A 15,890-nucleotide genomic window follows, 5' to 3' on the forward strand; every position below is an offset into this window, starting at 1 on the left:
CCTCTTGAAGAGGGAAACGTTCGTAAGTCAGCACTGAAAGAACAGCATTCCCTCTGCCAGCCTGCGCTTCGCCCTCTCACACAGCTGGTGACACCGCACAGGGCACACAGGGACCTGTGCCATGAGAAAAACCACAGAACTGGCCTCTGCAAATGCTCCGCTGCCCGCTCTCGCACAGTCCTTTTCTGTCTTATTCACTGCAAGGTTTGTACTGATAAACAGGCAGAAAGCACAAAAATAAGGGCTATAAAAACTATGCGTGTGACAAATAACCAGGAAACCTGGGGGAAACATTTGAATGCTCCCCAGACTCTCCATCCCCCAAACCTTTTGTTACCTCACTGCTGGATCACACACTCCACAGACCAAGCATTGAAACCGAATGCTATCAAAATTTATTACATTAGTCTCCTTTTTCTCTATTTCAATGAAAAAAGAACAAGTTATTTTAAGGCTTCTCACTCTCCCTGCTATTCCTGATTTTATAGACTAATGTAATATCATCGCTGTCATTTCATTTCCAGGCAAAAAGTTGTTTTAGTCCTTTCGTGTACATAAGGTGCCTCAGACCTTCCTCTGTCTTGGGTGTTTTTCTGTGATCACCAACTCAGCTCTCCAGCAAGGGCCTGGGCAGGGGACACCGTGGGAGCCCAGAGAGAAAGGCTTGGCCAGAGCAAAGGACCTGCTCCATCTCCCCTGGCTTGCGACACCCAAAGAAGTGCCCCACGGCCACTGGCCTAAAGGGCAGAGTGTGACAATGGCCAGGTGAGAGCAGCAAAGGGCCTTTGCCATCAGGACACCGAGCTCTGCTCTCAGCCACTTCTACAAACTGTTGCAGAACATGGTGAAGGATTTCCGCTTGTGGCAAGACCTCTGGCACTGCCTCCAGCAGCGTCACTGGGGCGCTGGAGGGCTCACAAGGCAAACGCTTTCAAAGGGGACACGTTGGGCAGCCCCCAGCGATGCCCCTTGCCTGGGCTTGAGGACGGCCATGGAGCTGAGAGCCTTCCTCCTGCTGCCGCTCTGCTTCCCAGGTAAGAGAAGGGCTGCGCTTCCCTCGGGCTTCCCATGCACCCAGGGGGAGTGGGACCCCCTTCCCCACCTCCCGCTGCCTGGGGGGATCCACATTGTGGGAAATCCCACACTGGGGGGGAATCCCAAGCCAGCCGGACTCGGCAGGGATCATAGAATCATAGAATCATGGAATGGTTTGGGTTGGAAGGGACCCTAAATATCGTCTTGTCCAACCGCCCTGCCCTGGGCAGGGACACCTCCCACCAGACCAGGATGCTCAAAGCCCCATGGGGATGGGGAGGGAAGAGACGGCCCCAGATCCCACCATCGCCCATCCAGCTCCTCCAGGCTCTCAGGACAAACCACCCTGGGGCCACGGAGCTGCGGTCTCCAGAGCAACCCCAGAGCCTCACCCAGTCGCCATTTCCCGTCACACAGCCTGGCCCTGCTCGGCTGCTCCGACCGCAGCCCCGGGTCAGGACAGAGCTGTCTTGGGGCACCCGCCTGCCTCCCCTGCCATCCCAGCCGAGAGCACAAGGCGTTCAGAGTGTGGTGGCAGGTTGGGGAACCGAGGCAGCCCTGCACCCGGCACAGCCTCGCACCCCTGAGGCGCTGGGCACCCTCCGAGGGTGCGGCACGGAGGAGCTGCAGGCGCCTGGGGGCAAGATCAGGCCCAGCCACGGGTCGAGCATTTCCTCCCCAGGGCACACACCGCCCTCGCCCCTTCCCTCTGCCCTGTCCCCACAGCCCATACAGACGACCCCCCGGGTCCTGAGGGGCCGCTGATCCCCACCACTGCCATCCCCTGCGCGGGGAGGGGTTGGTCTCCCTTTTCCCTGCAGCAAGGGGCAGTAACAACGGGCTGGGCTGCTGGGGCAGCGCCAAACACTGCACCACGCATGGATCCAATTAGGCTTAAGGTCCAACACCTCCAGCACCCACATGTCGGTGGGTTTTAAACCAAAGATACTGAGTTTGAAATCACAGAAGTGGTCCCAGCTCAAATCTCAGCACAGCCCGCTACAAATCAAGGGTCCCGTTTCCAAGCAGGGGAATTTAGCAGGAGAAATGGATCCTGGCTTTGAGAGTTCCTCCAGCCACAAATGCCCATGGAGGAAGGTCGGAGGCAGTTTCCTCGTGTCCATCGGGAGGCTGTTGGCAGCCCTGCATCAGCTCCCCTCTCCCTCACCACATCTGGCATTTGCAGGTCTACAAGCCCAAACACCTAATGCCAAAAAGAGACGACCGGAAGGAAGCACTCTGTATATCGACTGTCCTTACACAGCACAGACTGGATACCAGCAGAAGAAAGCCTGGTGCCGCATGAGAGATGGAAAATGTGAGCCTTTAGTGGAAACGACTGGTGGCCAACCACCATACCCATACACAAAAGAGGCCACAAAGGGGAATGTTACAATAGTGGACAACCAGCACCATAGGACCGTGACCATCACCATGACCAACCTCCAGGCAGAGGACTCAGGCACATACTCCTGTGCTCACCGTTCCAACAATAACTGGTATATTCCCCTAAGGACGATCTCATTGACTGTTTTCAAGGGTGAGTACCTTTTTCCCGACATAAACTCAAGTCTTGTCAGAAACCAACATCATTCCTTCCCACACTCCATCCCCCCTCTCCCACACAGCCGAGTGGCTCCCCCGACATCCACAGCCCCCCACCCTCCCCAGCCTCGCTCCCCGCCTTCCCCGCTCACACAGGCACGGTGTGACAGAGCCCCACAGACCCCGCTGGCCCTGCAGCCCTTCGGCTCCCTCTTCTCCTGCCCCACCTCAGCCCTGCCCTGACCAATACCCCCAACATCAGGGACTTGCCCAGGACAGGGTCTGGCCCAGGTGCCCAGCTCAGGACCGGGGTGGGTGCCCGTGTGCCCACTGCTCGCAGGTCAATAACCACATGTGCTCTTTCCCAGAGCTGGACAGTCTCTCTGTGCAGGGTCCCCACAGTGCCCCGGGGAACAGCACGGGGACAAAACACTGGTGCTGAAGGGGTCAGACTGGTGTAAGTTGTGCTGAGCACAGATTACCCTTCAACCCGCAATGCAGTGATCTGCGCCATCCGTCTGGCTCACCTGGGCTCTCGGGGGATCTGCCACCGGATGGGCCTCGCTCCTCTCCATTTCCCTCTCCCTCTGTCCCTTCCTCTCCCCCTGCCCAAGCAATCACCACCTTTCTCACAGCTCCTCACCCACTGCTGGTGGGTAAAGCCTTGGAGCAGGGACTCCTTCAGAGCAAATGGCCACCCAGCTGTCAGGGAGAACCTGCCACTCACTGAGCGGTGGCTGATCCCCACCACTGCCATCCCCTGCGCGGGGAGGGGTTGGTCCCCCTTTTCCCTGCAGCAAGGGGCAGTAACAACGGGCTGGGCTGCTGGGGCAGCGCCAAACACTGCACCACGCATGGATCCAATTAGGCTTAAGGTCCAACACCTCCAGCACCCACATGTCGGTGGGTTTTAAACCAAAGATACTGAGTTTGAAATCACAGAAGTGGTCCCAGCTCAAATCTCAGCACAGCCCGCCACAAATCAAGGGTCCCGTTTCCAAGCAGGGGAATTTAGCAGGAGAAAGGGATCTCGAATTTCAGAGCTCCTCCAGCCACAAATGCCCATGGAGGAAGGTCGGAGGCAGTTTCCCCATGTCCATCTGGGAGGCTGTGGGCAGCCCTGCATCAACTCCCCTCTCCCTCACCACATCTGGCATTTGCAGGTCTACAAGCCCAAACACCTAATGCCGAGGAGAGACGACTGGAAGGAAGCACTCTGTATATCGACTGTCCTTACACAGCACAGACTGAATACCAGCAGAAGAAAGCCTGGTGCCGCGTGAGAGATGACGAATGTGAGGCCTTAGTGGAGACAACCAACCCAACACCATACCCATACACAAACAAGGCCACAAAGGGGAATGTTACAATAGTGGACGACTGCCTGTATAAGAGCGTGTCCATCACCATGACCAACCTCCAGGCAGAGGACTCAGGCACATACTCCTGTGCTCACCGTTCCAACAATAACTGGTATATTCCCCTAAGGACGATCTCATTGACTGTCTTCAAGGGTGAGTACCTTTTTCCCAACATAAACTCAGGTCTTGTCAGAAACCAACATCATTCCTTCCCACGCTCCATCCCCCTTCTCCCACACAGCCGAGTGGCTCCCCCGACATCCACAGCCCCCCACCCTCCCCAGCCTCGCTCCCCACCTTCCCCGCTCACACAGGCACAATGTGACGGAGCCCCACAGACCCCGCTGGCCCTGCAGCCCCTCGGCTCCCTCTTCTCCTGCCCCACCTCAGCCCTGCCCTGACCAATACCCCCAACATCAGGGACTTGCCCAGGGCAGGGTCTGGCCCAGGTGCCCAGCTCAGGCTGGGGGTGGGTGCCCGTGTGCCCACCGCTCGCGGGTCAGTAACCACATGTGCTGTTCTGCAGAGCTGCACAAGCGGGAGTCGGAAAGTCTCTCTGTGCAGTGTCCGTACGGCACCCTGGGGCACAGTACGGTGACAAAATACTGGTGTCGAAGAGAAAATCAGACTTGGTGTAAAGAAGTGGCGAGGACAGACAACCCTTCAACACAGAATAACAGCCAAGCTCTGGCAGGCAGAACATGGATCCAGGATGACACCCAGAACAGGACTGTCACCATCACCATGCACAATCTGCAGGCCCGGGACAGCGGCGTGTACCAGTGTGCATTCTACAGAGGCTCTCTTCTCATCCCGATAATGGAGTTCAAGCTCTCTGTGTCCAACGGTGAGTACCTACCGGCAGCCAACTGTGCCTGTTGGCAGATTTGAGCCTCACCACCCTGCTGATTCTCCCTCCTCTCCTGTGCCACGGCACCGAGGAGCCCAGCGCTGCCACCGCACAGCTGATGTCTCCCTCTCTGTCTGTCGGTTGGTCTCTCTGGTGGACACACTGGCGGCTGCCCCTTGGGCCTGTGGAGCCAAAGCTCAGGCCTGGCCCTTCATGCTCTGTCTGCTCCCGGCAGAGACTCGGGGGAGCTTCCCAGGAGCTCCCACAAATGGGGCCACTCTTCACAACTGCTTCCCACAGGGCCCAGCCAGGGGCTGCAGGAGCAGCTTCCCCAGCTCAGCACTCGCCTTGGTCCACGCTGGGCGCTGCTGGAGACCCCCCCCTCAACTGCCAGGCATTGCTCTTGCTCTGGCCCCCGCACCTGCCAGCCCTCCCTCTTCCTGGCCTCCCAGGTCCTACGGGCTGAGAAACTGGGAGCCTGCGCTCCCTTAGGGACCAAAGGAAGGGGACAGGACCCCACACAATTTGTGACTCATCTCTGCTCGAGTAATCTGGCTCCAGTCCCCTTCTGCTCCCCATGTCCTGGCAGCAGTTCTTATGGCCGAGTCCTTCACAGACAATGCTCTTTGCTTACTTCCCTAAGCCTCTGTCTGCTTAAGCACAGGCTTGTCACATATTCCATTGCCACCTGAAGACCTCTGCCATCGAGCATCTCTGCTTGCACTTATGGCACTTCCTTCGGCCACACGTTGGGGTGGGTACACACAAAGTGGGGCTCCTGCTCAGCTCCTTGCCCCCCCTCCCACGCTTTGGTCCTTACCTTGCTTTGCTCAATGACACGGGTTACAGCCTGGGCAGCTTGGATGTGCTGGCATCACAGCGGGCGTGGATTTATATCCATACCTTCCCAGTGGCAGGGAAGTTTAGCTGGTAAATGCAAAGCATCCCAGGAGAGATTATTCTTCTCTTCATGTTTGTGATTGTAGTCTCGGCTCAAAGAACTTCATCAGGTACTGCAAGGCCAAGTCAAGCAACCCCTTCTGGCAACTCCCCACCACCGAGGTAAGGCCTAAAGAAAGTCTCTAATTTGAACACAGGGAGGAGTTATTAATGTCTTGTATCGTTTCCTCTGTACTTAAAATCACTTCAGTCGTGCCTGCAGAGACATTGCTGTCAATACACCTCTTCACCAACTGCACACTTGACTGGCCGTTCCGTTTTGCTTTGCCTCCCGCCACTGGCAAAGGTCAGTCCTTTCTCTGAATGTGTTCTACTTGCTGGTGAAGCACCAAACACCTCTTCTTCCATTTCTCCAATGAGTCCCACTACCTCCACTGAAAGAACTATCACTACTGAGGAAGAAATCACACAAGATGAGTGAGCTGTACCTTGCTGCCAGGTGAACGGAGCAGCACAAACCAGCCTGGAGACTCCAGGGTAGAAAAGGGCAGGTTCTGTCTTCTCCTTCCCCAGGTGACAAAAGACTCCCCTTCCTTTGTCAGCAATCGAGTAAAAGGGAATTGGCTAGCCTAATTTCTCATGGCTGCAAAAAGTGACCAAGAAGCTGTGATGTTACAGGGCAAAGAGAAAACATTGCTCTCACTAGAAAGCAGCAAGCTGAAAAGAATAGAAAAAACTGGGATTTCACCACAAATGGCAAAAGAAATGCACGTGGCTACAAAGATGCTGTCCCAGAAATATTGCCAGATGGAGGATTTGGTCAGATGGAGGGTATATCAACCTCCTCCAAAGATGAAAACAGGAGAATCAGCTAAACCGAGATTTTGAAATATAAGAAATTCCAAGTGGCAAAAAGAAAAACCTCTTGAGCCTTACTGGGAACCTAGGCCTCTGAAACAGGAGCACGGGTAGCTCTTTTGCTTTACTTATGGCAAAACTAATACCTTCTGCCGTCCTCCTTGCATCGTGATGCTATGGAGCAATGAGTCCTCACACATCTTACATTCTCTGTAAAAATCTCCGCACTCTTTCCCTTTCACTCTCTTTGTCATTGACACAAACGGTCAAATTTGCTCCTTTTAGGAGTTTCCTATGTGGGGAAGATAATCTCAAAAGCAACCTGCAGTATCCAAACTCCCCCTGGATTGGAGAGCCAAGTCTTCCATCATGCTAAAGTGACATCTGTAGAATGACGCTTGGGACAGATTTACCTTCCTTTCTAAACTCATTTGGAGTCTCCCTTCAATACTAATTCCTGCTGGATTCTCCTTACGGATGAAGAACGGTTGTGTTCCATGAAATCCTTACCCTTCATGGGGAACCCCTCCATCTCTCTGGATCAATTCTGCTGCCCTTGTGGGGTTTTGGATTTGTTTTGTGGGTTTGGTATATTTTTTTTTCCTTTTTTTCAAGGTGCCAGATCCTCCTTTGGCTTGTCCTTGGTATCGTGACCAGCAAGATCCTGGCAATAGCGATCCTAGTGCTCCTCACGAGAAGCAGGATGAGGAACTGCACACAGAAGGCATCTAGATGACAGTAAGCAGCAAAGCCACAGTGCAAAACAATAAGCCCTCTCCAGAAGGGGAACCACCTGCCTGGTGGGGACGCAAGTCATGTGGGCTTTAGCCAAAACCACAGCAAGTCCCTTCTTATCAAAGCTTTCCCATGGGGGCAAGCTCCTGTAATTGCATCCCGTTTAGAGAAGCCATGAAACAGAGTAAGAGCGGACACAGACACCAGCAGACACACTGAGAGGCTGCCCTTGAGCAAGTGATAAGAAAAGCAAAAGGAGGAGAGGGGTGAAGAAGCTTGGGGGAGGAAAACCCGTGCTATATAGAGACGAGTTTTTCCCCTCTTTTTCCCTATGTCTCTTGAATTTCTCAAAAGCAGCTCCTCCCACCTACACCACTCTTGGCTGCCAGGGCCCATGCATCACAGCACTTTGTACCCTGACGTAGTTTAAATCCCACACGGCCTAAAGCAGGCAGGGTACAAGCTTCTCTCCCTCTGTTGCTCAGCACCAACCACTCCGGCAGGAACTTCCCTCCCGATATTACTCAGAAGGAAACATTTTGCGTAAGAGAAGAAACCTCTCCCACCGCCTAAATATCTCCAAATATATAAAGCCTCCCTTTTACAAGGCTCAAGGGGCAGTTTGTGTGATCAATCTATCCCCGATTCCTGGAAGTTCCTGTGATTCTCCAAAGCACAGGAAGTGTTCGCCCCCATCAGGAAACATCAGCCTCCTTTTCCCCTTGCTGGACTCAGGTATGGACATTTCCCAGCTAATAGACATTTCATGAAAGACTTTTCCCTCTACCCATCCAGGGCAGGAGATACCAGGAGAGGAGAAAGTACTGAGAAGAGCCCACGTGATGCCCCGTGCCAAAAGCCTCTCTGTGCCCCGGGTCAAAGAAGTCTCTTCCAGCAAGCCAGAGCACAAGTTACCACCCACTGCCACCCTGCCAGCCTCACCTGAGGCCAGCCCTTAAATACACTCCTGCACGTCACACAGCAAAGTCAAAAGGGATTTTGAGGGAGGGGAAAAAACAGCCTGCCTCAGTTAATGCTCTCTTTCCTCCTCCTCTTTCTAATCTTCCCATCTCCAGCCCAGCCAGCAGCCTCACCTCCTCTCCTTTGGACCAGCAGAGGAGGGGGGGCAGGCAGGGAGGAGCCCGTGGGCAGTATCGGCTGCTGGGAGCTGCCCTCGCTGCCAGCCCGGGCTCTGCCACCAGCACCCCCCTATTGTCAGGTTCCACCCAGGAGGAGCTGCGCCAACGGCACCAGGTCTCACCCCGCAGCACTCACATTTCCCACAGAGCTCTGCAAAGTCTCTCGGCCTCCCCACGATCCCCTGTGCCAGGGCTCTGCAAGATTGCCCCGTGACAAATAAAATGTGCAAAAGCCAAATGGTTCTGGTCTGGTTTCTGCAGCTGGGCACTCCTGCAGTAGGCAGCTCGAGGGCTCTGCACAGCAAAGCACAGGGCACAACGGGAATGGCTGGTGGGGTGGAGATTGCGGATCTCAGCGATACAGCCCACGGGAGGGTCCATGCAGACACAGCCCTGGACCCATCACCACTCTGGCTTTGAGTAGAATTTTAAGCAAGGGCCTGGGCCGAGGACACCATGGGAGCCCAGAGAGAAAGGCTTGGCCAGAGCAAAGGACCTGCTCCATCTCCCCTGGCTTGCGACAGCCAAATGAGTGCCCCACGGCCACTGGCCTAAAGGGCAGAGCGTGACAATGGCCAGGTGAGAGCAGCAAAGGGCCTTTGCCATCAGGACACCGAGCTCTGCTCTCAGCCACTTCCCCAATTTGTTGCAGAACATGGTGAAGGATTTCCGCTTGTGGCAAGACCTCTGGCACTGCCTCCAGCAGCGTCACTGGGGCGCTGGAGGGCTCACAAGGCAAACGCTTTCAAAGGGGACACGTTGGGCAGCCCCCAGCGATGCCCCTTGCCTGGGCTTGAGGACAGCCATGGAGCTGAGAGCCTTCCTCCTGCTGCCGCTCTGCTTCCCAGGTAAGAGAAGGGCTGCGCTTCCCTCGGGCTTCCCATGCACCCAGGGGGAGTGGGACCCCCTTCCCCACCTCCCGCTGCCTGGGGGGATCCACATTGTGGGAAATCCCACACTGGGGGGGAATCCCAAGCCAGCCGGACTCGGCAGGGATCATAGAATCATAGAATCATGGAATGGTTTGGGTTGGAAGGGACCCTAAATATCGTCTTGTCCAACCGCCCTGCCCTGGGCAGGGACACCTCCCACCAGACCAGGATGCTCAAAGCCCCATGGGGATGGGGAGGGAAGGGACGGCCCCAGATCCCACCATCGCCCATCCAGCTCCTCCAGGCTCTCAGGACAAACCACCCTGGGGCCACGGAGCTGCGGTCTCCAGAGCAACCCCAGAGCCTCACCCAGTCGCCATTTCCCGTCACACGGCCTGGCCCTGCTCGGCTGCTCCGACCGCAGCCCCGGGTCAGGACAGAGCTGTCTTGGGGCACCCGCCTGCCTCCCCTGCCATCCCAGCCGAGAGCACAAGGCGTTCAGAGTGTGGTGGCAGGTTGAGGAACCGAGGCAGCCCTGCACCCGGCACAGCCTCGCACCCCTGAGGCGCTGGGCACCCTCCGAGGGTGCGGCACGGAGGAGCTGCAGGCGCCTGGGGGCAAGATCAGGCCCAGCCACGGGTCGAGCATTTCCTCCCCAGGGCACACACCGCCCTCGCCCCTTCCCTCTGCCCTGTCCCCACAGCCCATACAGACGACCCCCCGGGTCCTGAGGGGCCGCTGATCCCCACCACTGCCATCCCCTGTGCGGGGAGGGGTTGGTCTCCCTTTTCCCTGCAGCAAGGGGCAGTAACAACGGGCTGGGCTGCTGGGGCAGCGCCAAACACTGCACCACGCATGGATCCAATTAGGCTTAAGGTCCAACACCTCCAGCACCCACATGTCGGTGGGTTTTAAACCAAAGATACTGAGTTTGAAATCACAGAAGTGGTCCCAGCTCAAATCTCAGCACAGCCCGCTACAAATCAACGGTCCCGTTTCCAAGCAGGGGAATTTAGCAGGAGAAATGGATCCTGGCTTTGAGAGTTCCTCCAGCCACAAATGCCCATGGAGGAAGGTCGGAGGCAGTTTCCCCTTGTCCATCGGGAGGCTGTGGGCAGCCCTGCATCAGCTCCCCTCTCCCTCACCACATCTGGCATTTGCAGGTCTACAAGCCCAAACACCTAATGCCGAGGAGAGACGACTGGAAGGAAGCACTCTGTATATCGACTGTCCTTACACAGCACAGACTGGATACTGGCAGAAGAAAGCCTGGTGCCGCATGAGAGATGGAAAATGTGAGCCTTTAGTGGAAACAACCGGTGGCCCACCACAATACCCATACACAAACAAGGCCACAAAGGGGAATGTTACAATAGTGGACAACCACCAATATAGGACCGTGTCCATCACCATGACCAACCTCCAGGCAGAGGACTCAGGCACATACTCCTGTGCTCACCGTTCCAACAATAACTGGTATATTCCCCTAAGGACGATCTCATTGACTGTCTTCAAGGGTGAGTACCTTTTTCCCAACATAAACTCAAGTCTTGTCAGAAACCAACATCATTCCTTCCCACGCTCCATCACCTCTCTCCCACACAGCCGAGTGGCTTCCCTGACCTCCACAGCCCCCCACCCTCACTCCCCACCTTCCCCGCTCACACAGGCACGGTGTGACGGAGCCCCACAGACCCCGCTGGCCCTGCAGCCCCTCGGCTCCCTCTTCTCCTGCCCCACCTCAGCCCTGCCCTGACCAATACCCCCAACATCAGGGACTTGCCCAGGACAGGGTCTGGCCCAGGTGCCCAGCTCAGGACCGGGGTGGGTGCCCGTGTGCCCACCGCTCGCGGGTCAGTAACCACATGTGCTCTTTCCCAGAGCTGGACAGTCTCTCTGTGCAGGGTCCCCACAGTGCCCCGGGGAACAGCACGGGGACAAAACACTGGTGCTGAAGGGGTCAGACTGGTGTAAGTTGTGCTGAGCACAGATTACCCTTCAACCCGCAATGCAGTGATCTGCGCCATCCGTCTGGCTCACCTGGGCTCTCGGGGGATCTGCCACCGGACGGGCCTCGCTCCTCTCCATTTCCCTCTCCCTCTGTCCCTTCCTCTCCCCCTGCCCAAGCAATCACCACCTTTCTCACAGCTCCTCCCTCACTGCTGGTGGGTAAAGCCTTGGAGCAGGGACTCTTTCAGAGCAAATGGCCACCCAGCTGTCAGGGAGAACCTGCCACTCACTGAGCGGTGGCTGATCCCCACCACTGCCATCCCCTGCGCGGGGAGGGGTTGGTCTCCCTTTTCCCTGCAGCAAGGGGCAGTAACAACGGGCTGGGCTGCTGGGGCAGCGCCAAACACTGCACCACGCATGGATCCAATTAGGCTTAAGGTCCAACACCTCCAGCACCCACATGTCGGTGGGTTTTAAACCAAAGATACTGAGTTTGAAATCACAGAAGTGGTCCCAGCTCAAATCTCAGCACAGCGCGCCACAAATCAACGGTCCCGTTTCCAAGCAGGGGAATTTAGCAGGAGAAATGGATCTCGGCTTTGAGAGTTCCTCCAGCCACAAAAGTGCTCATAAAGGAAGGTCGGAGACAGTGGGCAGCTCTGCATCAGCTCCCCTCTCCCTCGCCACATCTGGCATTTGCAGGTCTACAAGCCCAAACACCTAATGCCGAGGAGAGACGACTGGAAGGAAGCACTCTGTATATCGACTGTCCTTACACAGCACAGACTGAATACCAGCAGAAGAAAGCCTGGTGCCGCGTGAGAGATGACGAATGTGAGGCCTTAGTGGAGACAACCAACCCAACCCCATACCCATACACAAACAAGGCCACAAAGGGGAATGTTACAATAGCGGACGACTGCCTGTATAAGAGCGTGTCCATCACCATGACCAACCTCCAGGCAGAGGACTCAGGCACATACTCCTGTGCTCACCGTTCCAACAGTAACTTGTATATTCCCCTAAGGACGATCTCATTGACTGTCTTCAAGGGTGAGTACCTTTTTCCCAACATAAACTCAAGTCTTGTCAGAAACCAACATCATTCCTTCCCACACTCCATCCCCCTTCTCCCACACAGCCGAGCAGCTTCCCTGGATCCCCATAGCCCCCCACCCTCCCCAGCCTCGCTCCCCGCCTTCCCCGCTCACACAGGCACAATGTGACGGAGCCCCACAGACACCGCTGGCCCTGCAGCCCCTCGGCTCCCTCTTCTCCTGCCCCACCTCAGCCCTGCCCTGACCAATACCCCCAACATCAGGGACTTGCCCAGGGCAGGGTCTGGCCCAGGTGCCCAGCTCAGGCTGGGGGTGGGTGCCCGTGTGCCCACCGCTCGCGGGTCAGTAACCATATGTGCTGTTTTGCAGAGCTGCACAAGCGGGAGTCAGAAAGTCTCTCTGTGCAGTGTCCGTACGGCACCCTGGGGCACAGTACGGTGACAAAATACTGGTGTCGAAGAGAAAGTCAGACTTGGTGTAAAGAAGTGGTGAGGACATCTTACCCTTCAACACGGAGTAACAGCCAAGCTCTGGCAGGCAGAACACGGATCCAGGATGACACCCAGAACAGGACTGTCACCATCACCATGCACAATCTGCAGGCCCGGGACAGCGGCGTGTACCAGTGTGCATTCTACAGAGGCTCTCTTCTCATCCCGATAATGGAGTTCAAGCTCTCTGTGTCCAACGGTGAGTACCTACCGGCAGCCAACCGTGCCTGTTGGCAGATTTCAGCCTCACCACCCTGCTGATTCTCCCTCCTCTCCTGTGCCACGGCACCGAGGAGCCCGGCGCTGCCACCGCACAGCTGATGTCTCCCTCTCTGTCTGTCGGTTGGTCTCTCTGGTGGACACACTGGCGGCTGCCCCTTGGGCCTGTGGAGCCAAAGCTCAGGCCTGGCCCTTCATGCTCTGTCTGCTCCCGGCAGAGACTCGGGGGAGCTTCCCAGGAGCTCCCACAAATGGGGCCACTCTTCACAACTGCTTCCCACAGGGCCCAGCCAGGGGCTGCAGGAGCAGCTTCCCCAGCTCAGCACTCGCCTGGTCCACGCTGGGCACTGCTGGAGACCCCCCCTCAACTGCCAGGCATTGCTCTTGCTCTGGCCCCCGCACCTGCCAGCCCTCCCTCCTCCTGGCCTCCCAGGTCCTACGGGCTGAGAAACTGGGAGCCTGCGCTCCCTGGGGGACCAAAGGAAGGGGACAGGACCCCACACAATTTGTGACTCATCTCTGCTCGAGTAATCTGGCTCCAGTCCCCTTCTGCTCCCCATGTCCTGGCAGCAGTTCTTATGGCCGAGTCCTTCACAGACAATGCTCTTTGCTTACTTTCCTAAGCCTCTGTCTGCTTAAGCACAGGCTTGTCACATATTCCATTGCCACCTGAAGACCTCTGCCATCGAGCATCTCTGCTTGCACTTATGGCACTTCCTTCGGCCACACGTTGGGGTGGGTACACACAAAGTGGGGCTCCTGCTCAGCTCCTTGCCCCCCCTCCCACGCTTTGGTCCTTACCTTGCTTTGCTCAATGACACGGGTTACAGCCTGGGCAGCTTGGATGTGCTGGCATCACAGCGGGTGTGGATTTATATCCATACCTTCCCAGTGGCAGGGAAGTTTAGCTGGTAAAGGCAAAGCATCCCAGGAGTGATTATTCTTCTCTTCATGTTTGTGATTGTAGTCTCGGCTCAAACAACTTCGTCAGGTACTGCAAGGCCAAGTCAAGCAACCCCTTCTGGCAACTCCCCACCACCGAGGTAAGGCCTAAAGAAAGTCTCTAATTTGAACACAGGGAGGAGTTTTAATGTCTTCTCCACAGTACGCTTGTCTTCCCAAGGTAGGCAGGCTCTGGGCATTCTGAAGACTGTCCATGAATATTCAAATATGAAATAGTCCTTGCCTGCTACTTTAACCTTCTGTTTACCAGGCAGTTAAACGTAAAGGATCTTCTTCCCCTTTGGACATCTTCGGTCATTAACACTTCAGCAGCACCCAGAGTACAGTCATACATCAGCTCCAGCGCGCCAGGTGCAGCAAAACAGAGGAGGAAAAGGCAGTACCTGCTCCATAGGGCCTGGAATTGTACTCTGAACTTTGAGCAGTGGCTTGTATTTAAAGCCTGGGGAATAGTTTAGGAAAAGCTCAGAAGGCACAGCCAGGTAGAAAAATCAAGATAGAATTACTTCTGGAGAACCAGCTCCTCCTTCCAAGTGCATAAAAGCTAGTGTATAAGAGCTACTCCTGTCCTGTACTTTGGCTACTGTTTGGTCATGGGCTGCGCCAGCATCATGCTGTGCTACCATCTAACACTGGTAACTGTTTTGCTCTCCTGGTTTCAGCTCAAATGTGCACACCTTCAGAATCCTCTCTGGGATCCTGAGCATCCTGTTCATCCTGTCACTTATCAGCTCGATAACACTGTGCGTCAGGCAGCGCAAGCAGCTGAAGAGAAGAAGTAAGTGGAGACTAGAGATGCCTCATGTTCTAGTCTGTACTAAACAGGGCCTTCTCTGGCCATCACTTTCCACTCTAGGCAGGCTTGTTCCTAACTCACAGTGCCCTGGAGAAGATAAGACTGGTGCAACTTGGGAAGCCTCGAGGCAGGCTTCTTGCTGTGATCTCCTCTCACAATAGGCCAAACTATGTTCCTCTAGCCTTTGCACAGGACACCTCCTAACATGTCAGAGGAGAATTAAAGCTAGAGCAGGATGTTCACCAGATTCAGGGTAGATGGGTCCCACTGGCACACCCATCGCTTCTATGACTGGGCAATCCCACAGCCTTCTCCAAAACTCCTGAAGCACGGGCAATACCCAGACATTTCATGAACCTCTCTACTTCTAAAACCTCTGATTTTGGCTCATTCCAAAGGTAACAGACAAGCAGAAGACATCTATGACAAACCAGAGGACACAGCACAGGTAAGGAAAATGATAGATTTCCCAAACGGTACCTGCATCCCTTACCAATAGTGTGTGAGGAGCTGACTGACCCACCTGACGAGGACCTGGTGTTCATTGTTGGTTGTGAGAAGGAAGGGAAATGGTATGCAACGTCACCAGAGAGAGGAATGTTCCTAGCTGGAGAGAGAGGGGGGTAATTAATGTAAGGAAACTCCATCGGGAAAAAAAACAGTGGAGCAAATTCTAATAATCACTGAGAAATGTCTCAAAGACTAGAAACCAAGGTTAGACAATGAGGTTGTAACCTGTATCAAGGAGAGGTGATGAAGGAAAGAGTTTTCTATTCTTTCACCTCTGTCATGACCAAAGGTAAGTTTTTACATGGCTTCTCTTTTCCTCCTGGGAAAACCTTGTTCTTTTGAAAACAGCTGTGGCCTGGCACCGAATCATGCTAATAAGTGTTTTCCCTTTCTTTTCATAGCTTGACAGAACTGAAAGAACGGAAAGTCCCAAGAATGAGACCGAAGACTTACAATACGTTACCCTGAACCATAAATCCCAGCTCAGCCCTGAGGCTCCTCTCTACTGCAACATCGAACCAAGTCAGGCTCACACGAAACCCAAAGATGAAGATGTGGAATATGCTGTTGTTGCACTCAAGCAGTTACCGACAAATGAGAAAGGCTGA

The 15,890-nt window shown here is 55.2% G+C and overlaps 1 protein-coding gene across 1 annotated transcript; it reads left to right on the forward strand.

Moving 5' to 3' along the window:
- The first annotated feature begins 991 nt into the window (after positions 1-991).
- Positions 992-15,890, forward strand: LOC141475265 (polymeric immunoglobulin receptor-like). Its single transcript, XM_074163532.1, has 9 exons — positions 992-1,034; positions 3,744-4,094; positions 4,468-4,788; positions 10,459-10,812; positions 12,673-12,993; positions 13,981-14,056; positions 14,639-14,754; positions 15,171-15,220; positions 15,684-15,890. Exons 1-9 carry the CDS (start codon positions 992-994, stop codon positions 15,888-15,890), a joined length of 1,839 nt encoding a protein of 612 aa, XP_074019633.1.

Source organism: Numenius arquata, chromosome 24, assembly GCF_964106895.1.
Source record: "Numenius arquata chromosome 24, bNumArq3.hap1.1, whole genome shotgun sequence".
Taxonomy (NCBI): domain Eukaryota; kingdom Metazoa; phylum Chordata; class Aves; order Charadriiformes; family Scolopacidae; genus Numenius; species Numenius arquata.

Bases quoted from the DNA above. Each gene is read 5' to 3' on its own strand.
- LOC141475265 (XM_074163532.1), top strand. From the start codon at position 992: ATGGAGCTGAGAGCCTTCCTCCTGCTGCCGCTCTGCTTCCCAG. The intron at 14,755-15,170 runs GTAAGTGGAGAC...CTCATTCCAAAG, and splicing joins CAAGCAGCTGAAGAGAAGAA to GTAACAGACAAGCAGAAGAC. The intron at 15,221-15,683 runs GTAAGGAAAATG...TTCTTTTCATAG, and splicing joins AACCAGAGGACACAGCACAG to CTTGACAGAACTGAAAGAAC.